Source organism: Nematostella vectensis, chromosome 7 (genome assembly GCF_932526225.1).
Source record: "Nematostella vectensis chromosome 7, jaNemVect1.1, whole genome shotgun sequence".
Lineage (NCBI taxonomy): Eukaryota > Metazoa > Cnidaria > Anthozoa > Actiniaria > Edwardsiidae > Nematostella > Nematostella vectensis.
In genome coordinates, this window is record NC_064040.1 from 16,878,001 (window position 1) to 16,902,495 (window position 24,495).

At 47.2% G+C, this 24,495-nt stretch overlaps 2 protein-coding genes and 3 long non-coding RNA genes across 7 annotated transcripts; 1 reads left to right on the forward strand and 4 right to left on the reverse strand.

The window, feature by feature from the left end:
* Positions 1-1,159: 1,159 nt before the first annotated feature.
* LOC5515994 (zinc finger protein 239) lies at positions 1,160-9,044 on the forward strand. Its single transcript, XM_048730021.1, has 9 exons — positions 1,160-1,284; positions 4,260-4,488; positions 4,918-5,046; positions 6,064-6,127; positions 6,335-6,563; positions 6,767-6,905; positions 7,034-7,123; positions 7,476-7,718; positions 8,022-9,044. The coding sequence occupies exons 2-9, from the start codon at positions 4,275-4,277 to the stop codon at positions 8,621-8,623; spliced, it is 1,710 nt and encodes a 569-aa protein (XP_048585978.1). The 5' UTR covers positions 1,160-1,284; positions 4,260-4,274; the 3' UTR covers positions 8,624-9,044.
* On the reverse strand, positions 5,965-6,772 carry LOC125568248. Its single transcript, XR_007312196.1, has 2 exons — positions 6,482-6,772; positions 5,965-6,120 (listed from the first exon to the last, which is right to left on the reverse strand). It is a non-coding gene; the product is annotated as an uncharacterized LOC125568248 (long non-coding RNA).
* Positions 9,045-9,335: 291 nt separating the features above from the next.
* Positions 9,336-23,169, reverse strand: LOC5500056. 3 transcript variants are annotated; one of them, XM_048730023.1, is made up of 2 exons: positions 23,041-23,169; positions 9,336-10,745 (listed from the first exon to the last, which is right to left on the reverse strand). In XM_048730023.1, exons 1-2 carry the CDS (start codon positions 23,056-23,058, stop codon positions 9,498-9,500), a joined length of 1,266 nt encoding a protein of 421 aa, XP_048585980.1. In that variant the 5' UTR covers positions 23,059-23,169; the 3' UTR covers positions 9,336-9,497. The 3 variants fall into 3 exon arrangements, with proteins under 3 accessions (XP_048585980.1, XP_048585981.1, XP_048585979.1); XM_048730024.1 differs by lacking the exon at positions 23,041-23,169 and adding an exon at positions 22,876-23,025; XM_048730022.1 differs by lacking the exon at positions 23,041-23,169 and adding an exon at positions 22,711-22,865.
* LOC125568250 lies at positions 20,623-21,592 on the reverse strand. Its single transcript, XR_007312198.1, has 2 exons — positions 21,502-21,592; positions 20,623-21,146 (listed from the first exon to the last, which is right to left on the reverse strand). It is a non-coding gene; the product is annotated as an uncharacterized LOC125568250 (long non-coding RNA).
* Positions 21,636-22,703, reverse strand: LOC125568249. The gene is made up of 2 exons (XR_007312197.1): positions 22,562-22,703; positions 21,636-22,417 (listed from the first exon to the last, which is right to left on the reverse strand). It is a non-coding gene; the product is annotated as an uncharacterized LOC125568249 (long non-coding RNA).
* Positions 23,170-24,495: the final 1,326 nt, after the last annotated feature.

Sequence of the window (24,495 nt, forward strand, 5' to 3'; positions counted from 1 at the left end):
CGCTTTTCCCGGTTTAAACCAGTAACTAGGCTAAAGGTCCCGGATGGAACAGGTTTACGCACAGTCACAAACAGAAGCACACAACACATCGAAACACAATCCATTAGACCTCGAAAGAAATAGGCTGAAAATGCTCTTCACGTTACAAATGGAGTCTTATACATGCTAATCACATGTTCTCAAAATTCCTGAATTCATTTTTTTTAAATTATTCTCTCCGTTATGCGTCGCCTTTAAAATTTGACCCGCCAAAACAGTCTAACCGTTGCACTCGACGGAAAATTCCATTGACGAGTAAGCCACGTGACCGTGACGGTGCTTGGGGTTTTCCCTGCATCATCTCCGAGGCGCGGAAAAAAGAGTAAAAAGGAGATCCCTTTCCAAATTTTTGGTAGATTTTTGAAGCTGAAAAGAGAAGATAGAATTTCAGAGTTGAAAAATAAAGCACATATAAGCAAATATAATATCGAAAAGGGCTTTTCGCAATGCTTTAAATGTATACATATTTTCGAAGGCATTGCAATGTTTGTGAGTAACTTGGGGGGGGGGGGGGGGCAGCGTTCCCATCGTGCCCCGCGTGGCTGGCTGGGGATGCCTTTTCTTTATATTGGGGTGAGTTTAAGAAGAAATGAGCCGAAGAAATGTACCTACTTATGCTTTATAAATTGGAAGGAGTTTTGTTCGAATCTGAAACGGTACAACCATACTGAGGAAAGTGCATCGGGTCCCCACACTTGTACAGCTGCCGTGCGAACGCAAATTCCCACAACGGCCGAAGGTCCACTTTCGGTTCTCAATAGACGTGCTATTTTTAGACAAAAGTAAAAGCATAAGCTAGATCAGTCTAGTATGTATAGCCAGATCCGACAATAAACATCCAGTGGCAATACTGCAAAGGCATAAAAAAATCTTTTTTTGGGTGTTCAGATTTTATCAGAGAACTATTAAAATAGTTTATGTTCCGTAACGAACCAACAACAATTATCCCAACCCCGGAAGCAAGCTTTTTCCCCCTCCCTTTTGCGCCGACGCCAAAATTGCGCAGCTGATAACCGAGCTTTCAGTATGACCGCGAATTATTCCCCTTATCCCTACTTATCCCTCTTCCCTCCCCTCCCATATTCTCCTCGATATGTGCCTTGCCCCTGATGCTTAGGATCGGCCGCCCCAGTAGACAAGAAGAAATGAAAAGAAACGCAGGGATGGCGGATAAACCATAGTTTCACCGAAGCAAGCCCATAATATTACCGGCAGTCATGTAGAGAAAGCGGGAAATACGATCAGGTGATTGCGATTGAGTGTTCCAACCGTTGAAGTTGTGCATTATTTTCATGTTTCATGCAATATTTGCGCGGTAAATAGTATTTCATTGTCGAACGCATGGCCTCGATTGTACACACTCTTTGCTCATCTGTTGGTGTTGGCTGGTTTGTGCGTAATAATAAGCTTAATACTCATCACAGTTTTATACATTCTGAACTACTACCACGCTATACGAAATCGCGGATAGAACGTGTATAACAGAAGGACCTAATGATATTCAACAGAGACAAAATCGTGCAGATTATGAGAATCGAGACAGTGGAGAGGAGAAAGAGATGAGGCTGCTCGCTTAACTTATTTCTTGCCATCTAGTTGATTATAAATATCAGTAGAGTATTCTTGTATAATTCAGCTACTTTGTTTTGCCCTGTCCAAAGGAATTGCATCTCTGGTTGAATTATCATATCCTTTACGTGAGATACAACTTGATAACTCACAGATACTTGAGCTTTCTAGGGGGGGGGGGGATCTTGCATTCAAGAACTCAGCTACAGTAGGGAGAGGAAGGAGAGAGAGCGAGAGGGAGTGTAAATAAATGCTTTGAGAGGATTTGTTCCACAAGTCAGCGGCTACACATAGGAAAATGCTTCTACAATCAGGATAAGGAAATCCTGATTTAGCAGTGTAGGGGCACTATCAAAGAATGCATTTCTTTGATTCTAAGATGAAATAATGGTTACTCATTCTCTTCCAGTGACTTGGCAATAACTGAAGATTTTTGTAAACAGGATATCTTTTTAGCTTTTCTTATGAAAGAGAGGAGGAACAGCTCATTTTCTTTTCTTGGAGAAGGGTTGGGTCACATAAGATCCTGATTTCAAATGTTTATAGATTGGATACTTTTTACATGAGTCTGTTTCTAGCCATACAATCAGGTAAAAATCTCAGTTCAGACTGACAAAAAGTACAATCCTGTGCTTTGTACTGTGCATAGTCATAGGTAGAAATACATATTTTATTACATTATCAACCCATTTGTACTGTGCATAGTCATAGGTAGAAATAAATATTTTATTACATTATCAACCCACCATAAGCAGACATTTTCAGCCACCTAGTAGGGCCACAACATGTCTTGAAATATTTGGGGTACACAATACAGAGACATTAAGAAAACTGGGTGAGGGGGGGCTAGCTACACCCCTACTTGCTTAATATTTCATTAAATCATATTCTAAGGGCACCACAAGCCTGTTATGGCCCTACACAAGCAGGTTAAAGTTTCAGTTGTGAATTGCGCCGGTAAGGAATTTTGAGAACATGTGATTTGTGAACAGCCTTTTGATTTATCATGAATTGAGGAAAGATTAAAAAAATAGCTACCCTTACTATTACTTGTGAACAGGAACTTGTCAAGCTCATAAAGTCCACTCCATGGATGCTGATGTATTCTACAATTTTTAACAAACTAGGTTTTGTAACCCAAATTCCTCTAAACATTGGTACTCTTCACTCTTGAAAAAAAGTGGGACCCCCCCCTCCCTGGTGAATGACCTATAAAGAACCAGCAATTTCTCCATCCCATTTTCATTGATCTTGAATAGTCATGAGGATCTTTGATAGGGAAAAAAAGTGACGTAAGGGTGAGTTCAAATCACCCTTACACTTGAGATGGTGTTTTAATCCGCAACACCTTTGAGCGGCCTGACTTTATGCGCTTGACATCTCCCAGGGTGTAATGTTACCGCTAATGGGTCCTTGTTTATATTTCTATCAATATCTAGTCAAACAGTTTTCAGTAGCGAAGCATAAATAACTACACTCAAGGCAAGTAAATGTTAAACTGATAATAACAGCAACAATAGGAATAAATCATTTTAATACTCTATAACTTTAAAACAGTATTTACAAAACGTTATTTATGAACGAAACACTAAAAGAATGCAATTGATATCAACTGAGTAAAGCAAACGTTTCTGTAAATAGGCATGTCGTATCTATTAATCAAAACTTATTTATTGCCGTTTTGTTAGCCGACTCTATAATCCGGAAAACAGATATTTCAGGCTTTCTAATTTAGGGCGCATCTCACTCGACTGCTTTGTCGCTAGCTGTACCGCCGGAATCACGGATAGATTACAACGTGCCGCAACAAAGATAGCCATTTTACAAAAGGAAAAATATCACTACTTGGTGAAGGCTTGCCCTTTCTATTTACAACTTCGGGGGCGATGTATGAGTCTATTTGGCTCAAGTGGTGGGCCCGTGGCATTTAGCCAGGCTTGTGTTGACGGTGCTCCCAAAGTCGATAATGATTGACAATAACTAACACGTTTAGTCATCCCCCGCGAATTATTTTTTTCCCTCTCAAAGCTCCTCATGTGATGTTGATATTTGGATATTCAAACCAGGAACAAAGCCATTTTAAGATTCCTTGAATTGGCTATTTGCAACCCCCCATTTCCTTTAAGTATTTTCACTCACTTTTTGGATATGTACATCATCAACTTTATCAGCTACCCCCTTGCCTAAGGCTAGCAAGCAAAATTGACCTTCTCTTCACTTATACATAGACTATGCTCACAAAGTCCTGCTATAAGCCCCCTACTGTCATGTGGTAGGTCACAAAGGCTGCTAGGGTCTCCGAGCATGGCATATAGTCATTGACAAGGGAAGATCCTGGAGTTCTTGTCAGGCAAATATTTTATTGAGGGAGTAGGAGGGGAATGTTTTTTCTAAGTTGACTATTTTTTTAAATCAATCTTCTTGTAAGTCAACACCTTCAAGAATTGAATGATTTGGGATGATAAAAAAAATAGGGTTGTCTACTTAGCAAATTGTCTGTCACAAGAAAGTTAACTGTACTTGATCTTGGGGGAACTGGAGTGCATAGACAGTCAAATCTCCCACTTCCATTAGTCCTTGGGCTGCCTGGGGAAAGGCTACAAGGAAGACACTGCAAAGTCTCATGCAGATGTTTTCACCTGTCTCTGCAGTGCCCTGCTACCAAAATGGCAGATGGTAGCCCTGTGGGCCCTGCCTGTTCTGACGACGGACTGACAGTCTTACAAGGTCATGGTGGAGGAACAATTATGGTCCTCAATGGAGATCTTTGTCAGAACCCCCAACTGAAAAAGGCTCTTGAGGAGAATCCCCATCTTCTTGAAGGGGCCACTTGTCTACCTGCCTTGAGTAATCAAAAGTCTGGGCTTGAGTGTAAAAAGGGTAAGTGATTTAATTATGTTTTTCAATATTTTTTTCAACACCATTTTTTTAATTGGGTATGGAGAAGGACTTTGGTTTATAAAAGATCTCTGTACAGCAAACTGCCTCAGTGATAATCATGTACCCTCTTCAGTCATTCCTATTTTGCCTTATTCATAACAAATATCTGGATAAGACTCCATGAGCGGCACACAGTGCAAGAACAAATCTCTATATTATTTAGGTGTAAAATGTGGGTGTGGTCTAGAGCCCCCCCCCTATTTTCAGACATTTGGCTAAAAAATAACTAGAAATATAAGGGAATATATGGAAGAACAATAAGTCTGGCCCCCCTTTGTTGAAACTTTTGCTTCGCCCCCCCTTATTTAAACTTCTGGATCCACCCATGCAAATTATCTTATCATTATTAATCAAATTGTGATCATCCAGAGAGTGGAGAGGAGAGTGATAGTTTAGCTCTCAGTGCTGCTGCTGATGGAGTCCTGCTGGTGGCGACAGACACACAAAACACAGATGGTACCTGGACAGACGGGACAGACCAAGAAAAAAGTCATCAAGGTGACCTTTTCCCAGCCAATGGTACTAAGAGCGCATTGTGCAGCAGCAAATAATACAAGCTATCCCAGTATACAGATAATACAAGCTATCCCAGTATACAGATAATACAAGCTATCCCAGTATACAGATAATCCAGCAAATAATACAAGCTATCCCAGTATACAGATAATCCAGCAAATAATACAAGCTATCCCAGTATACAGATAATCCAGCAAATAATACAAGCTATCCCAGTATACAGATAATCCAGCAAATAATACAAGCTATCCCAGTATACAGATAATCCAGCAAATAATACAAGCTATCCCAGTATACAGATAATCCAGCAAATAATACAAGCTATCCCAGTATACAGATAATCCAGCAAATAATACAAGCTATCCCAGTATACAGATAATCCAGCAAATAATACAAGCTATCCCAGTATACAGATAATCCAGCAAATAATACAAGCTATCCCAGTATACAGATAATCCAGCAAATAATACAAGCTATCCCAGTATACAGATAATCCAGCAAATAATACAAGCTACCCCAGTATACAGATAATCCAGCAAATAATACAAGCTATCCCAGTATACGGATAATCCAGCAAATAATACAAGCTATCCCAGTATACAGATAATCCAGCAAATAATACAAGCTATCCCAGTCTACAGATAATCCAGCAAATAATACAAGCTATCCCAGTCTACAGATAATCCAGGGTTTTTTTTACAGATGTAAGAAACATTCAGAATCTTAACACTCGGAACCCTTTACTCATGGAGGAGGTCTTTTTATCTCTTATTACACTTTATCAGAGGTTATTGGGGGATGAAAAAGCTGCTTGTGGCAGTCCATGGTTAGCAACTTCAGTGGACAGTGCTAACAACCTGTAATTTGTCTGTAGCAGTCTACATTGATGAGTCAGATGGATATGAAGTGTATTTTATCTTGTCCAAAGATGCTTTTCTTTAGCAAATATCAAGTCCATTGTTTGTTGTAAATTGACTAACTCCTTTGCTCACGTCTCAGAGGGCATATTCTACATACATGCTGTGTCTAGTGGTCTATCTGCAGTGGAGAGTGACCCTGCAAAGTAAGACTGCTAGTATTTAAATATTACACTTAAGATACTTGATAACTGCTGTGATTACACTATAAGTGTTTTTATGCCTTCTTTAGTCTTTCAGTCCTGTACTTTTGCACACAAAAATGCCCAGGCTGTTTGTATTATTGTTCAGTTGCTAGTTAAAACAAGTAATTATTGAAATATATGTTGCACTGTTTTTTTTCCACTTAACAGAAGCTCACCAAGGCATTATGAATGTGATTATGGAGGTGGCTGTGGGAAGACGTTTGCTACCTCAGCACATTTAAAGTACCACACACGTACCCATACAGGAGAGAAACCCTTTATGTGTTCATTTGAGGGATGTGGTCGTACATTTACCTCCTCTGGACACCTCAAGTATCACCAAGGAACTCACAGTGGAGAGAAGCCATTCAAGTGTCAGCATCCAGGCTGTGATAGGGTATGTTACAAATGCTCGACTGCAAATCAGTTACCCATCATGCCTTGTTGAATTGCATGGGTGCCTACTTTGCACAAATCTACATAACTATAAGGCTTAGTAAGCCATTAAAAAGGGTTGGGGCACAATAACTTATTACCACTTTTATTTTATTTCTTGGGTTTTTTAGTTTCCTATGATTGATAATCTTACTGTTATTTCAGGTGTTTGCATGGCCAGCACACCTCAAATACCACATGAAGACTCACCTTGGTGACCGGCCGTATAAGTGCTCATATGAGGGATGTGGAAAGAGCTTCTATGTTCTACAGCGCCTCAACGTCCATGCACGAACACATACAGGTTAAAATCATTTAAATTGATTTCTGAAACTTGTTTAATAGATGCGATAATGTTTCAATTGTAATAAAATTACCATAAATGTTTCTTTTAACGCCTGTTTTTAAGATTTTTTGAAAGGTTCATTGCAGGTGAACGCCCATATACCTGTCAAGTCAATGATTGCATGAAGTCCTTTACAACTGCTGGGAACCTCAAGAACCACATGCGTATACACACAGGTAGTCTTGAGTCACATATGCATACACACAGGTAACCCCCACAATCAAGGGTCCCATATGCATACACACAGGTAACCCCCACAATCAAGGGTCCCATATGCATACACACAGGTAACCCCCACAATCTAGTGTCTCATAGGCATACACAGGTTTCCCCAATAGCTAACCCATACTGTCTAGGATGACATGTGAATAACAAGGCTAAACCCCCATTATCCTTGTATACTGGGGAGGAGTGGCTGGATATAGATATGTATGGACTTCAAAATAATTTACCACACCGTTTCGCATACCATGATACAATTACGCTGATTGCACAAAAGGTTTATAGCTGCGTGTTTTCACTTGCCAGGGGAGCGTCCCTACAGATGTCCGTTCGTAAACTGCCGGCGATCGTTTACTGAACACTCGAGCCTGCGCAAGCACAAACTGACCCATACTGGTGAGAAGCCATACTCATGCTCCATCTGCGGGAAAACCTTCAGTCAAAGCGGTAGCCGTAACGCGCACCAGCGCAGACACTCCTTGTGGCAACAGCAGCCGCCCAAGCAGGGGAAGGAGGAGGACGAGGAGGAGCAGGAGCAATTGGACGAAGGTAAGAGTGCTCACTTGGACCCGAGGCTTTCACGCCAGCCTTTGCTACTACGCGGTCACCTCGGATAATGTCTCTACGTGCAAGCAAACGCTGTGTTCAAATAGGTCATACACTCGCGTCTGTGTTTGAGCTTAACATGTCTTCTGAAATAATGCTTGCTGCATGGGAGGGAGAAGGGGTTTGATCTGGAAGATCTCCATGAATTCACTGGAAACGCTTCCAGAGCATCTTATTTAGGCTATAACCATTTATTTCTCGTGCATGTGTTCGTCGAGCCTTGTGCGATTTGCGTTGTAATTTCAGGAGAAGACCCGAACCAGGAGTTGATGTATTCAGATGACATGACAACACAAACTACCACGGCCGAACACCACCTTGTTCTTAACCAACCCATTGTTGCCAAGGAGGTTTCCATAGAGACGACGCCTGTTCAAAACCTACACGCTGTGGTGCAAAGCGCGGCGGAGGAGCTCATCGTTACACAGCAGCCCATGTCGCAATCTAACGCTGTCGTTGTAACGCTAGCAGAAACCGTTGCTGCACAGCAAGCACTGCTCCAATCTATGCTAGATGGAACAGCTGTCATCCCTACCAGTCAAACCGGTTTCCTAACCAGTCAGGCCGGACCAGGTGACGAATTATCCGTTGTGGAGCATGTGCTTGAGCATCACGATGTTGAACAGATGATGCGGAGTGTAGGACAGCACATTCTTAATGGACAGATGCCAATAACAGAGTCTACGACAATAACAGCTGACGTACCAAACTATATTGTTCAGTCTGAGCATGTGCAGAGTATGCCCATCACACGAGGGGAAGGATCATCTATCCGCAATAATGCTAACATAAAAAATGACTTTCTCCAAGAGGAGAACTACAATTGTGAAGCAAAATGCCCCCAGTGACCTATATACCATATACTTTTGTCGTATATTATTATACGACAAAAATGTGATAATGCCATAAAAACTGACGTACATTTTGTAAGCCATTAATACAACTTAATTTATACATATATATTACAACCAAATATAAGGTAGCCTTTTATGATCTATAATTCGTCGCGTCGCAGTTGCAAAAGTCAAGGGAAGCGAGATCTGGAAGAAATAATTTTTCTAAAAGCATGGGTTTCAAGTCTTAGTCTTAAATGGACAGAAATCCGGAGTAAACTTAGCAATACAGAGTTTTATTTAACAAAAGCGTAGATTAATAGTATTTCTGTCAGTAGTCAGCTAATTATTTCCTTTCGGTACTAAAACTAGTATCTTTTAATAATATGTACGGTACTAAAACTAGTATCATTCAATAATATATACGGTACTAAAACTAGTATCATTCATTAATATACACGGTTCCCGGCGCAACCGGCGCCCCTAGTTTCATGCCAGTAAGTCTAGCAATCGTCAGATTCTATTGAGTGGCTTTCTGACTGTTAAATTTGCTTTTATATTCCGTGGCTCAAAATGTATTTTAGACTAATACCGGCATTTAGTAACTTTAGCTCGTTTACAAGGGAAAAAAGCTTCTCAAATATTGCAGCACAATGGGAATTCTATCGTTGCATTTTATATACCGTTTTAGTTTGAATCATCCTGTGGTCTGCTCTATGTTATTCTCTTTTCTCGTAATATTTTTTATTCAGATTCGAATTCCAGCGCACCCGGTAGTCATACATTGACAATGATACAGTGCAACAACGGTTCACAATACCAGCGAGATCATGAAGAATTTTATTCTACGCCTTAGGGGATTCTCGCTGGTATGCGCATGAAATTTGTCCTAAGTCGCACTGTTTTTATCTGACATGGCTGCCATATGAAAAAAACTTACAATTTTGTTAATAATCCTAATTGTTTTCGTTACACGGGGCTTACTGCCCTTCACATTAAGCTGGCTGTATTGAGGCGGAAGCGCCAGCACTGTTAACAGCCCCCTTTCGCCACCCTCTTTATAAACACTTCTCATTTTATTGAAGTCCATCCCACTTTTGGCTATCTTCTCTTTCATGGATGAGGAAACGGGCAGACCCCACAAAGTAAACTCCCGGTTTTTCACTTCCTGTGAATGTTTCATCTGTTTCATAAAGTTATTTATGGTGACGGAAGTGGACATGTCTTTTGGGATTTTCATCAAGACTTTGGCCAAAGCGCAGGCATCTGCTTGGGCATCGTGCGGCCTGTCGTTTGGGACACCAAACAAATGACCGTGAAGGGCAGGTAGCGATTCCTTTTTGAAAGAGGAATCAAGCGGGCTTTTTTCTTGTTTCTTTGACGCCCTTATAACTTTAACTGAGTCCAGAAGCACTAAACCAGTGCTAATGAATTCGTTCATGAGATTGTGTCTCTTCAGACAGTTTATCAACAATCGGAAATCAAACCTGTCGCCATAATGTGCAACTAGGCGTAGCCTTTTCGGACTTTGGCTTTGGTGCATTTTCAGGAATGCAATAAATTCACGCAGACCATCCTTCTGTGAAGCGACGTCCGCGAGAGGCCTACCATCTTTTACCAGAACTCTAGACCCGTCTATAAATGCCTTGCTTATACCATGAACTCTGGTAGCGCCTAAATCAATACTTCCCCTTGGAAACATGTACCGGGAATGTAGAGGATCACCATTCTCGCTAGCGCATGCTAATTGTATTATATCGTCATTACTTGTATCGAGACCGGTGGTCTCTGTGTCAAACATTACAGATGTATAATCATCCCATTCAGTAAGACGTTCGCCTTCATTTTCCTCTACATCCATCTCCGATGTACCACCTGAGAGTTCTTTGTACCTCAAAAAGTCCTCCTCCGTTATTGTTTCTCTTAAGTGAACAATTTGCTCTCTCTTTATGATGCCCTCCTCCTGACGTCCTTCCCCAGTGTGATTCCATAGTGTGTTTCTGGGTGCCTTGCTATTGGATGGTCCAGCAATTGAGCCAACACCCGACGACAAGTCATGCTCATTCCCTCGTTTTCTTGACTCGGATTTTGTCGCATTGATTGGGCGTTTGTTTTCTTTTTCAGATGACTCCCAGGACTGAAAAAACAAAACATGGAAAGTCAGTAATGCAAAACAATTTTTAAACCTTCCCTACACAATATAGGTCGATCGAAAGCGGAGGCTACCTAAACGAGGTAATGGCGGGGTTTCCATAAATGACGTCGCCTTGCTGGACGGAACTGAAACAAGAGAATGTAAAAGACATCTACATATATGTCAATGGACAGAAAATAGTTTTCTTATATCGCGTTGATTTTTCGGTTAGATTTTTTTTTCGGTTGCAATGCCGGAATAGACCCCCTTTCGAGATTTAATAGACGTTCAGAACTACTGCCGGCAGTTTTGTGTTTTCTCGGATCCTTGGTAGAGACATGCTTTCGGAAAGAGCTCATTCTTAGCTTGCTTGACAGAGGCTTCAGCTTTCTTTTCGTTGGACTGCTCCTTAGACCAGCCGATCTGAATCACTTGCCTCAGCTGCTGTAGAATCTCGTCATCTCTTGTGTTTCTTGACCTCAGCTAGACGATCTACAGTGAGTAACTTAGCCACATTGATCTTCTCGAACTCCCCGGATGCATTCTTTAAAGACCGCAGAAATACCCGGCTTAGAGTGTCAACTAAATAAATCTCTGCATGGCTTGCGAAGGCGACCGGCTGGCCTCTGCGTCAGAGCGGCCCCAGGCCTCCATAAATAACCATATCATCATGTATACCGTCCAGCTTATTTAAGGCTTGAGTTGCTTTGTTACTTTCTTTTGGGACATATCGCCTGATACAGAGATTCCAAATTGTAGTCGCTTCTAGGCAAATCTGCTAAAGGGCGTGTGAAACGTGGTCAACTTGATGGATTTATTATGTGCCAGTACCCATTACGTGTAATCACATTGGTGAAGAGCTTTTGAAGACCATCGGGAGAAAAACATCATAATAACCGGGAAGGGCTTGTTACGTTGCCTATCCTAGTTCTGTTCTTCCTGTTAAAGAAGTAGGATCTCAGTAGGTGGAAGGAGTTCTTGGTCATTCCGTACGCTTCCAGTTTCAGAAGTAGCAAAGCTGGAGACACAGTTTCAAAGGCTTTACTCATGTCGGTCGACAGGACTTCAGTAGTGTGCTTACTTCCAGTCTTCCACCAATCGCAACTGTATCGCTTCAGCTTTAGCTGTTCATGACTTTGTCAGACAATTGTTCTAGCTGGTCACATAGTGGCTTCTTGACCTTGTCGACGGGGGGGACTGGGGGGTTTCAGAGGAACCGGTGGGAGGCGTGGATCGCCCCTCCGGGCCTCCCAGCGCCGTCTCCCGTCTTAGGCCTGGGGGGCGCGAATCGTCTCTCCGAGCCCCCCAGCTCCGTCTCTATATATCGAGCGTATAATGTTTCACGTACATGAACAATCGGCAAAAGCTAATGTGGGCCAAATCGATTTCACGTACATAGATGGTTTTGGCCAAATCGATTTCAGATAATGTTTCGCGTACATAAACAATCGGCAAAAGCTAAATCGATTTCACGCACGTAAACAATCGGCAAAAGTTAATGTAGGCAAAATAGATTTCGCGAACACGAATAATCAATTAGGGGCAGGTGTTTCGCGTGCATGAATAACCAATCAGGGCTGCGGTGTTTCGCGTCCATGAATAATTAGGGTGTAGGCCGGGCGCGCGCAAGCCCAAGGACCTGCGCGTACACGACTTTTTGGGGCAAATAGTGGTGGGGCCGCGAAAACGAGGGAGGCCGCCAACCTACGGAGCGCGGAATAATCGTTTTTCGGCTGTGAGTTCGAAGCCGCCTGCGTGGCGTTTAAACCTGAGTTCTACTCGAACACCCCGCTCCCGAACTCCTCGCGAATTTTTTGCAGTCTCTTTTTCATCCTTTCGCGTGCCACCAGGGAGGGCCCCCTCCCGCTTTTTTTATAATGCGGTGCGAGGCCGTGTCAAGCTCTGATGGCGGCCTTGAGCGTGTTGTATCTCTCTTGTTCCTGAAGTATTAGCCGAAACTCTTCGTCTGAGATACGCCCGTCTTGCAGAGCCTTAGAGACCAGCTCGCTGATCGAGTTTTTCTTACTCTCCGCTAGAACCATCGTGTCTTCGTGTTTAGCCACCTTGCTCGTAAGACCCCTAGAGACCACCCCCGCGCCCGCGCCCACGACACCGACCAGCCCAGCGACCCCTGCCAGCGGAGCGCCGATCAGAACCCCTATTCCACTCAAAGAGACTCCCAGCCCGGCGCTGGAAAGTACCCCTGCAGCGATGCCGGATGCCACAGACACAGCATGGGTAACGGCGTAGGCGCGCTTATACTTCTTCCGCACCTGTCGATAATGCGTTATCTCATTGTCTAGAACCGCCTGAGTGTCACGTATTACCTGGAGTCGGAAACTTTGCGCGTCGCCGCCGGTGCTTGCCGGAGCGGTAGGCGTTTGCGGGGGGTGGGCACTGGGAAGCGGGGGATATATGGATATGCCACCGCTGCTGACGTCGCTGTTCGCCATGCCTGCTATGTCGGACCTAGGTTAGCTCTAATACGAGGCGGACAGGCTTGCCCTTAAAGTCCACCCGTCTACCACGGTCATCCCTGACCCATATTCGGATACTCGAGACAAACTCAGAGGAAGACGCTGCGACGCAAATGGGGATGTCGGGCCCATAGACGACTTTCTCGTGCGGCCTCCCGCGGGTTTCTAGGCAAGCGAGAACATTTGAAGGCTCGTCTAAGGCGAGGCACTGCGAGCGGTCTACGATGTCGCAGAAGACGTAGATGGCCTCTATTTTCGGCAAAGTCACCTCAAGTGGGGGGGAGCCCACGGGCATTGCGAGGCCCCGCTCCCCCATCTGATCGTCTTTAGCCTCTAGGCCAAATAGTGCGCAAAGCTCGGCGTTCAGGAACACAACGCCTGTGGACACGAGCACGATCTTCCCGGTGAGGGGGTCCTGCTTCGCGGTCAGAATCTGGCTTTTAGCGTGGTTGATCGTTTCCACGATGGACTCGGCCGTGTGGTGCCCGGCTGGCAGAGTAGCGATGGGCGGGAGGGAGGCATAGTCGTTATCTGCTGCTCCCGCTCGAGATTATACCAGCTGTTAAACAGCGAGCACTGCCGGAGCGCCACAAAGCGTGGGCGCCTTATCGGCTGCCCGAAGAAGAGCGTCAGTTCACCTCCGGTAAACTCAGCGTGTAGGACCACCATTGTGTTGAACATAGCCCGCCTTCGTGTTTAATAGGGTTGAGCATGGATTGGGAAGGCTGGCAGATGCTGAACGAGGTCCCCCGAAGGAAGGAGGAGGAGACGAAGAAGGCGGCAGTTGCGGCGGGAGCCTCTATAGCCGAACATATCAAACACGCTATAGCCGAACAAGCCAAAAAACCGGTCCCCCTAGGTTTCCCTAGGTCTCTGACCCTCGCGCAAAAGCTGCTCTACGCCGTGCCCGCGACCCCCGTGGAGAGCACGGCCTCAGACATCACCCCACTACTCACGCAGCTGGAGATACACGTGGCTGAGGACAAATCATTCACGACTAGGGTCCGAGACATATTCAAAGAGACAGTAGTCACACACAAGTCCGCCAAGGAGTCTCGCCGGTGGCTATCGGAGCCTTCCTATGGGTACTGGCCACAGCAACTCAACTTTGCGGTCTGGTGCGCAACCGCCGGATGTGGGGTGTCCCTAACTGACCCCACTTTCGCCACGCTCCCCTCTGTCATCAGGGGATTTCTAAGGTTTCACGTCTACTTCACCACCCGGAGGATACTCTACGAGCTCGGCGTCCCCTTGCCTGGCGACATCCCGTTCACGCAAAAAGGCAACCCCTACAAGAAGGCCGCTTTCGAGCGTCTATGCATAGAGTTCGGTTTGCCGCGTAAGCCGGACTTCCGATGGAAAGGCGGGCGGAACCATGGGCTAGGCGATGTGTTTGTGTTCTACCCGGGGGAGGGGTATCGCAACGTGCACGTGATCCGTGGCTACGACACGGCGGCGGATGAGTACCCGAGCCACCTCAATCTGTTTAGCGACGAAGGTGGGACGTACAATAGTGGGAAGCAGGTGGGTTACATACGCAACGACGACCACGGGGGCGTGCAATATAGCTGGTTTGCGCCCCCCAAAGGCGAGGGGCTGACATAAGCAGGGCTAGGGAGACTCGACCGCTCGGTCGAGGCGTTCGTCTACACAGTGCTTGGTGCACAGGTAAACGTCCGTTCCTCCATCGCAGGGGCCGGTGGGCCGGCCATGGAGGCGCAGGCGGAGTTCACGGAGCTGCTCGAAGACGCGATCATAGAAAACGACATCGCTCAAAGCGTGCAAAGGTACCAGTTAGCCGTGCAGGAGGCCAAGGTGAGACTGAGTCTTGCGGTTGCACCGGGTGTGTGGCTGATGCCGAGCGATCTGGTGATAAACACGCAAAGCGTCGTGGGCTACAACAATAAGCTGCAGAAAGCCACGGACTCCATGAAGCTCGGCGCAAACGCGATCAACACCGAGACAAAGCCAGTCGGTGCTCATAACATGGCCGGTGGGCATCCTAGGGTGCAACACGAGACTGACCACGTGCCGCCCCGGCGGCAAAGCGCCCCTGCGAAAGTGCACGCGGAGGGCGCGGCTGCCCCGGACCTGGGCAGGCCGCCGGGTGCCGTTCCGGCGTCGGCACGACAGGCTGCGCATAGCACGTCGGGCGAAAAGAGTGACCACACCGCCCTCAAGGTGGGGTTGTCGGTGCTCGTGGCGGCCGCGGCGTATTACTTGTTCCGATGACTGCTTTGCATTTGACGAACCGAGAACGCGGCTACGGCTAGAATGAGCAGCCACGCGTTTTCGCCAAGGAATTTCACCGCTTCTCCTGCGGCCTTAAACACGAAGTACGCGATGCTGCCTACTAGCCCGGGGAGAAGCTCGCCCAGCTTTTTCCCGATGGCCTTAAGCCCGTTACCGACCCCTCTGGCCACGGAAGAGAGCGACTTGCCGAGCGACGTCACAATGGCCGCGATTGTCGTCGCTACGGCCAACCCGATAGCGGTGGCGGTGAAGCCGTACTTTTTGAAGATGGCTTTGATGTGTTCTCTTAGCGGCTTTTGGTTCTCGAGCTCTCGGTTTTCGCCTTCTAGTTCGTCAATCTCGGACAGCCTCTCCTCGTTGCGCTCACGGGCCTCTTGGCGGCTACTCTCTGACGAGTTAGGGTCGTCGATGGTCTCCCTGTCTGTGGCTGCCACCCCTTGCAGCTCTTGGATCCGTTCTGTGTTCTCCTGGATGACCGCGTCTATCTCTGCCACGGACCCCATCGCCAGCTTGAAGCCTCTCAGGTTTGCAACGTCCTGTCGGACGCTCCCGTCCTCGTTGAACAGCTGTCTTGGTTTAGACCACCCCCCTTTGTCGAGGTTGCGAACCCGTATTAGCGTCTTTCCCCTCCGGTCTGACTGGAACCGTAGCAGACTCTCTCTAAGGTTTGGGTATTCCTCCCTGAGGAACTGGAGACCGAGTCTTGCCGCCGCACCCTCTGTGATGAACGAGGTTTCAGCACTTGCCGTTCCTGCGGTTTGCGAAGCCGTCCTATGCGCAGCATGCATACGCGACGACGTGCTCGTCATCGGGATCGACTCCCCGTCGTCGGGGTCGAACGGGATAAGGGGTGTCGTCTCGTCGTCCCCCACCCCGCGATCGGCGGACTCACCCGGCAAGGTATCGTCAATGTCAACGTCAACATCACCCATGATGCGCGCGCATAACTCGTGCTATGCTATGTTAGACATGTCTAACAGTCCGCACCATAGCCACGCGACTTCGTACTTTATGTGCATATGTATACGATGTCAGTCAGCGATAAACTCGACCCCCACCGAACACCCAGAATCCCTCTGGGGTTAAAAGACGAGAGAACAGTTCACCGGGTCACTCTCAACCCGTCGACGGCCTCCCCAGAGGAGACGCTATATGTGGCGGTCCCGAAGCTGTCGGAAGGCGTCACGCTCGTGCCTGGCTCCTTGAGGGTCGGTCTCGAACTCTCCGTCTCAGGCCATGCGAATAATACCGTCGTGAACAACGTCGGCCGAAATCTCGTGAGCCGCCTGAAAATCACGTTTGCAGGAGAAATGCTCCAGGACACCAACCGCTACGACGTCTTCAAGACGTATGAGGAGCTTTACCTGTCCAAGGTCGAGAGAGAGGACCGCTTGGAGCAGGGCATACAGTCGGAAAACATGCGCAAGCTTCGCTCCAAGGCCGGCGATAAGGCGACCAGTAACGCCAAGGAGAACGCTCTAAGCGCCACCCACGGGGCGAGGTACACCATCCCGCTAGACCATTCTCTGCTGACGGACCACGGCGTGCTATACCCAAGGGCGCTCTCCGAGGCGCTGCTCTTCGAGATCACGTTCGCATCGGCTGACCAGGTAGTAGTCGGAACTGATGCCACCAATTTATCCTATGGCATCAAAAATCTAGAGCTGGAGTACGAAAGCCTGAGGGATGACAACCTCGTCCGGTCTGCAGCCGCCGCCTACCACAACGGCACAACGTTCTTCTACGAGCAAGTGAACCTTCACAAGACCTTCGTGATTAGCAAAGGGACGGACAGCATAATCAACGAGAGTGTCAACCTGCCGCGAAGGTCTATGAGTGGTCTGCTGCTCCTCTTCGTGGAGCCATACACGGCAGGGACTCGCGACTCTGAGAAGTTCGTGTACCCCGACATCAAGAGCGTTCGCGTTACAATCGACGGCACGCCAAACAAAGTCTTCAGCCAGGGCCTGCGCCCCACGGATTTCTGGAGGGAGGCGAAAAGGCGGTTCGTCCGCCCCTCCCCGGGGGGGCACAGCGGAGCGCCCGCCGCCCCGGCAATCGGCCCCGAGTCGTTCTATGGCGATAACAAATTTGCTCTGTGGATCGACCTTCGAACGACGGACGACAGCGCCATCCATAGGGGTGGTCTCCGATTGGTCAATACCCGCGACGGCGTGCACCTCGAGATAAAACGCACGGCAGGCGGCTCGGGTAGCGTAAACTGTCACGTGTTTGTAGTGGCCGACGCCCAGATGAACCTTATGAACGGACAACTAGAGTCCATACAATACTGAGCACATACGCCGGAGCGGTATGGACCCGAAAAACGTCCCATTTAACGCTCTCATCGTGGGCCCGACGTCATGCGGGAAGACCCAATTCGTAGTGGAACGACTGTGCGGCCCTTTCCGGGGCAAGTTTGACTACATCGTACTCATGTGCCCCACGTTTGTCTACAACAAAACATACGACGGCTTCGGCGAGGGCGACAATCGTCTGTTTGTCATCGTACCTGAGGCGGGTCAGATCGACATACTGCTGAGGTTTGTCTCCACTCTCTTCGAAGGCACTAATACGCTAATCATACTCGACGACTGTGCGGCCTCGAAAGACGTAAAGAGGCGCTCTGACCAGCTCGTCAACTTGGCGTTCAGCGCGCGCCACGTGGGTATCAGCGTGTGGGTGATCACGCAGCAGCTCACTAGCATCACGAAGCCGTTCCGCGAGAACATCGCGGCCCTGGTGGTCTTCTATACCCCGAGCAAGGCGGACATGAAAGCTATCCTGCATGACTACGGCGCGGAGCTTTCAGAGGAGAAGATGAAAGAGTACATGAAGGCCCTCAAGACGAAAAAGTTCTCGAAGTTAGAGTTTTGCTTGCGTCACCCTTATACCATCGCCCTAGTCGAACGATGATGAGCGACGAATGCTTTGAGAGTTTTCTCGAGGGGGTGCAGCCTGCCGACCTCCCGGCCGTCGAGACGTTGGAATGCCCGACGCAAGCCGTCCCGGCTGCCGGTGAGCAAACCGAGATAGCAGACGCGAGGGAGAAACTCGCGATTCTCGTAGCCTCGGGGAAGTCGAGAGAGATGGTAGGCAAAGCCCTGACCCACGGCGACGTCAAACGCATGAGCGCCGAGGAGGTGAGGAAGTACGAGAGGCGATAGCCAGCCGGACTACAGACGCCCTGGCAGACAGCTTTCTGAAGCTAACGACCAAGCTGGTAGGCATGGCGCTGCCGATAGACAGTGTGGCCGATCTTCACAACGACCTAGTGTCCGACTACATCATCAACAACGAGCTCCGCGCTTTGTGCGGAAGCCTAGCTCTACGCTGCGGCCGTTTGATGGCTTTAGCCGCCGGGGCGTTACACATAGCGCGTCATGTGGACTGTCGTGCCGACACCGGAACGGCAAGCGCTGACGCGCGGTGCCAACGCGAGGTAGCAGCCGCGGACAGTGTCGAGCCCTCCATCCCAGAGTAGACGCGCGTGTGCACACGCATTTGAAAGCTCGCCACTTCTCCTACCACAAGGTACCAAGTACTTGGTTCCAAGTAGTTGACACCGCGTGTTCGCACGTCGACGCAGATGGGGGAACCTCAAGGAAGTACCAGTGCCCAGCCTGACAAACAACTTGCTCAAGAACTTGCCCGAGAACCTGGCAAACAGCGTCAAGAACCTGCACGTACGCCAGTGGCTGCGCTCCCGGCAGCGGCGCGCGACGCGCGAATCACGAGCCCCGAACCGCCCGCGACCCGACCTCACCCTGGACGAGTCGAAGCCGGAAGGCGCTTGGCAAAGTGGAACCGAATCAACAGAGCGAAGAAAGAGGTGCTTCGTGTCGCCGCTGCGCAGCAGCTGCCGGTAACCCCGGGGCCGAGCGAGCCGCAGCCGGGGCGGCGCTTGCGCGCCGACGATGCGGCAAGCGCTGGCATGCCTTCGGCACACACACCTGCCCCGGAGAGCAACTCTGCCTGGTCGGCCAGCTCGACCATCGGGCTCGTTGTTCTTCTAGTGTCATTGATCGGCCTCTACACACGTAGGCGGGAGCTAGCTGCCGCGTTCACGCGCACACCAGCTGGTGGCCCCGGGGCCGAGCGAGCTGCCGATCCGCACTCAGCGGCCGACGGCGGGGCTCCGCCCACAAGGCCACCGCTGGCGGCCACCGCCCGGACGGGCACCAAGGAGCGCGCTCCGGCGACAGCGCTTCGCGTCCCCGGGTCTCGGCTGCTATCCATGGAGTAAGCAGACATTTAGACACGAGAGTGCACTCCACCCATATCCGCACGATGTCGACGACGCAGCAGAGCAAGATTGCAAAGACCATCACCGACGCCGCAGTCATAACCGGCCTCGTCGCCGGTATCGGCTGGGTTGGGCGCAAGGTCTTACGCGAGGACTTCACCAAAGATCCTTCCGCGAACGCCATGAACTACGCAAAAATGACTGCCGCCGTCGCAGGTGCTGTCGCTTTGAAGGGTTACCTTGAGGACCAGAAGATCCTGCCCATGTAGTGTACCGTGGTACATGTAGGCCGTGTATTAAACTCGTGCGCGCCTTGCGCATACATACAGCACGTGGAGCGTGCTTCGCATAAACATGGCCTCTGTCGCGATTTTGATTGGCGGCGCCGTCCTGAACGCGACTACTTTCGTTGGTGGCAACTACCTCGCAAAGTTCCTGTCGAACGATGAGAGCCCCGCCTTAGCCGAGAAGGAGAGGCACGACAAGGCCCTAGAGAAATACCAACAAGACTATGGACGCTACCAACAGCGGCGACAAAAAATCCTCGATTGGCAAGCTCAAAGTCGCGAGAGAGGGTCCCTCGCAAAGCAGAACTTCACCGACACCGACTACGCGCTCAAACTCTACAACCAGACCACCCTGGAGTCGATGCGGGCCCCCGAGCTGTCCGACTACTACGTCCCCAGCAAAACGCAGAAGAACGCCGAGTTGGCGTACATGAGCGCCGGCGCTCTCGCCATCGGCTACGCAGCTAGCCGCTTGCTGTGATGCAGCTGCCATCGAAACGCGTATACGTGCGTATGCGTCTAGGCGGCCTTTTTCCATGCTGCGCGTATACGTGTACGTATACGTACGCCGAAGGCTGAGCAGACGGCATCCGCCTGTTGAAGACTGATTCCCCCGTTGGCCTTCTTCCATTCTCTGGTCATGAAAGGGGCGTCTTTTTCCCTTACTTGCATTTTCTTAATTGGCATGTGCTTGTCTATGATTCATACCATCGCACTTTGCCAGCGCTTATAGTATTCTTCACTGCTTGGCGCGTCTTGCTCTAGGCGTCCATCTTTTCTTGAAGGTCGGCTCTCAGGGAGTCTCGGTCGAGGTTCTTGGAGCTCCTAAAGGATATCATCTTTGCTGGATGGTGCTTAGCGTGATTTTAAAAACGCGTAGGTCATCTGGTGATCCAAGCACGATTACACCTGCCTTGTCAAACATCTCTGGCTTGTTTGTAAGTACAACATCAAGCAGAGCTTCCTTTCTCGTGAGTTCCTTTATTAAGCATTCCAACTGGTAGACGTCTCCAGGTCGTTCAGGATCTTCCACCCTCTCGTATTAAGCTTTAGTCTGTCAAGATTTAGATCACCGGTTGTGATTGTGTGACAGAGCCCAGGAGTGAACAACGTTCAGTTCTTCCTGGTAGGTCCAATCATACTACGAATGAAGATACATAAATGATTTACATTATGTTTCTGCTGTATGTAAAGACACTGAAAAACACAATTTTAGGTGTCAATGATGCTAAAGAGATCTGTTTGGTAGCAAAAAGGGCATGCTTAACAGCTTTTAGGTCTAAAGAGTCTCTAGAGGACAGGGCAAAAAGACTTGCAAACGACTGACCCCGCAGGTAGATAGACTTAAGCCGATAAGCCCACTGGCCTCCCCTTTCCCTAAGCTGAGCCTCAGAGTTACACTTATCTATAAGTTGTACCATAACATTATTAAGACCTAAATGATTGTAGCAATGAAAATGTTGATTGATAAGGTCATTCTTAACTCTTTCACCAACCGGTAAACTAGGGTGCTCTGCCACCGTAATAAGAAATTCTGGAGATGTAGAGCAAATAGGAGTACTATCAAGGGGGCCATGAGGTGGCCTGCCATTATGCCAGATATAATTATTATATATATATTTTTTTTTTGAAAAAGAATTACAGAAATAGTATTGTAGGCTATTTTCCGGTTATTCCGGTTAAATAATTGTTTGATTGTATATAATTATTTGATTAGTTTACCTTTCTTTTATTTAACTAGATCAATTAATTATTAATAATCAATAATCAAGGTGAAATTAAGTAGAATAAAATAGTTAAAAGACTACAATGAAAATGCAGGGTGGCAAAAACAAGTTGGACTCGAGTCGCCCGCAAACTGAACCAACGCGCTCAGTCAACAATGCACTTAGAACCCACTGGTAGAAAAACTCCAAGCAGTATTACACAACAACGCAATCCGACCGCAATCACTAACTCTTTGTCATCAACCCAACTGTGACTGGCCTACCGTGAGACTGACACAACAACAGCGCATCGCAATCAGGGCTCAGAAAAATATGCAAATCCTTCGCAGAATTTACAGGCGACTGATTTCGGAGCTGAATAAATTATTGTTTGTAAGTGAAGAATTATCCAAAATATCACTTAAGCTTATGGTGAAAACACGAAGTACAGTTTCAAACACAAGAAAACTAAGCCGGAAAAACAGGAGACAACGTGGGAAGTCAGTTTTTGTCGTAGGACAAAACAGTGTGACAGAGTCACAACAGTAAAAATATAGAAATGGCGGGAAAGACTCACGAAGTGCAACCAGTTTAGTCAAGAAAGGCTACAGGAGAAACCTTATGGCAAAAGAAAACCCTCTTGTATTACCTTATGACCCTTCGCCTGTGATATTTGTGATACTCATGCGACTTCAATGATGCAACGCTGCTTTCAAGAAATCCAAAAAATTTCAATTTTCAATACGCGAATTTCTGCCTTAAAATAAACTAATATTGCTATTCTCCAACTCTTCTATATAGTCAGTAAATGAGAATGAATGTTGTAATGGTTTGATGTCTGGCGAAATACCTTGAAGGCTCCACAACTCTCCACCTCGCGCTAACAGTCAGCAGTTCACCAGTCAGCATTTCCGCTTAATACATGGCACCGCGATTGTGTTTATCGAAGGAATAACTTTAGGCGGGAAAAAATCGGCCTCTGCTGAAAACTCTACTCACCTTTCTTTTACACTCCATGGCCGCCGACCTCCACACTCAACAAAGCTTGTATAAATGACAAGTTACTATAGCTTTTTCCGCGTAATACATGGCACCGCGATTGTGTTTATCGAAGGAATAACTTTAGGCGGGAAAAAATCGGCCTCTGCTGAAAACTCTACTTACCTTTCTTTTACACTCCATGGCCGCCGACCTCCACACTCAACAAAGCTTGTGAAAATGACAAGTTACTATAGCTATTTCCGCTTAATACATGGCACCGCGATTGTGTTTATCGAAGGAATAACTTTAGGCCGGAAAAAATCGGCCTCTGCTGAAAACTCTACTCACCTTTCTTTTACACTCCATTGCCGCCGACCTCCACACTCAACAAAGCTTGCGAGAATGACAAGTTACTCTAGAAATTTCCGCTTAATACATGGCACCGCGATTGTGTTTATCCAATAGAATCCTGTGATTATGAACTACCAATCAGGACAAGGTATGCTACCAAGGTTTTCCCGCCAAAAATAATATTGCCCGCAGGGCTGACTCTGGGATACCTGATTGTAGTGTCCGGGCTACCTGTGTTTTGACCAGGCTACCTGTGTAAGGAGTATATTATAGGATGTTTGTTTGTTGTAAAGCGGATGGTCGAGACATATAATAATCAGTTGTGTTTACAAATGCTATACTGATGGTTTGCATTTTTAATTTGAGCCCGTGTTTTGTATGACAAAAACGCTAGACTTTAACGAGTGCAGAGCTCCATAAAAAGGAGCAAAAAAGATCAGATCAAGTTCGAAATAATGTCTTTTAAGACATGTTTTAAAAAACATCAATAGTGCAAAAACAACTAAATTTTCAATCTGCTTTGGTGACTAGATAGATAAGAAATCGCAGAGGCTATTTTCATTAACTATTTTGCCGGTACGAAGTCTGATGTACTTTCAATCCTCCGGGGTAATCAGTAGTCGCCCTGTCAAAAACTACGTCAGTCTTTTCTGCGTATATAAAGGACTCCTGGCATAATTTCAGGGCCTTTTGACACATCTTCGCAAGCCGATAAGTCCTTTTTCGATATTCTTGTAAGGAGAGCCGCTTGAGTGATGGTCTTTAAAGGGTTCCTAATACGTCGCCGAAGCTTCTTGTTGGGGGTTTAGTTTGTGTCTTTTCTATGGTGCGCTATATTCTTACTTTCCATTTCAGCATGTTCTACACTGGCGTTTACTAGAGAATTTTTCTTCGAGCACATGTAATGTATTCAGCCATTTGTTTTGGTCTTTCACGTGGTTGGTCTTTCAGTACCTTTTACGCCTTTCTTAATTCTAGGCTTGCCGCTTAAGATAGCTTTAAGCTTCTTTTTGTTATTTTATTCGTTTTTATTTGCTCATGTTCATCTATTTGTTTGTCTAGAACCATTTCAGAACCCTGTTTTTTTCCTTCTAGATAGCGCTGTCAGTACAGCTTTGTTTATAGCCTAGGCTATTAGCATTTATGTCTAGCCAATAGTTATGAGGGTGGTTATAAGCCAATCCTTATGAGGGCTGTCTGAAGCCAATTGTTACGAGAGCTGTCAGAAGTCAACTATTATGAGGGCTGCTGGAAGGCAATTGTTATGAGGGCTGTAGAATCTAAATATAGAGCGTTGTCAGATAAGTGGACCACTTTTTTCTCTAAGCATTGGCTCGCCTATGATAGCCGGCAGGTATGGTTTATTTTAAGTGATGACGTCATTTGGCTGTTCTCGTATTAGTTTGAATATATATGGTTACGCAGTGTTAAAGTGGCTCTTTCACTTCTACA

Bases quoted from the DNA above. Each gene is read 5' to 3' on its own strand.
- LOC5515994 (XM_048730021.1), top strand. From the start codon at position 4,275: ATGGCAGATGGTAGCCCTGTGGGCCCTGCCTGTTCTGACGACGGACTG. The intron at 6,128-6,334 runs GTAAGACTGCTA...TCCACTTAACAG, and splicing joins GTGGAGAGTGACCCTGCAAA to AAGCTCACCAAGGCATTATG. The intron at 6,564-6,766 runs GTATGTTACAAA...CTGTTATTTCAG, and splicing joins AGCATCCAGGCTGTGATAGG to GTGTTTGCATGGCCAGCACA.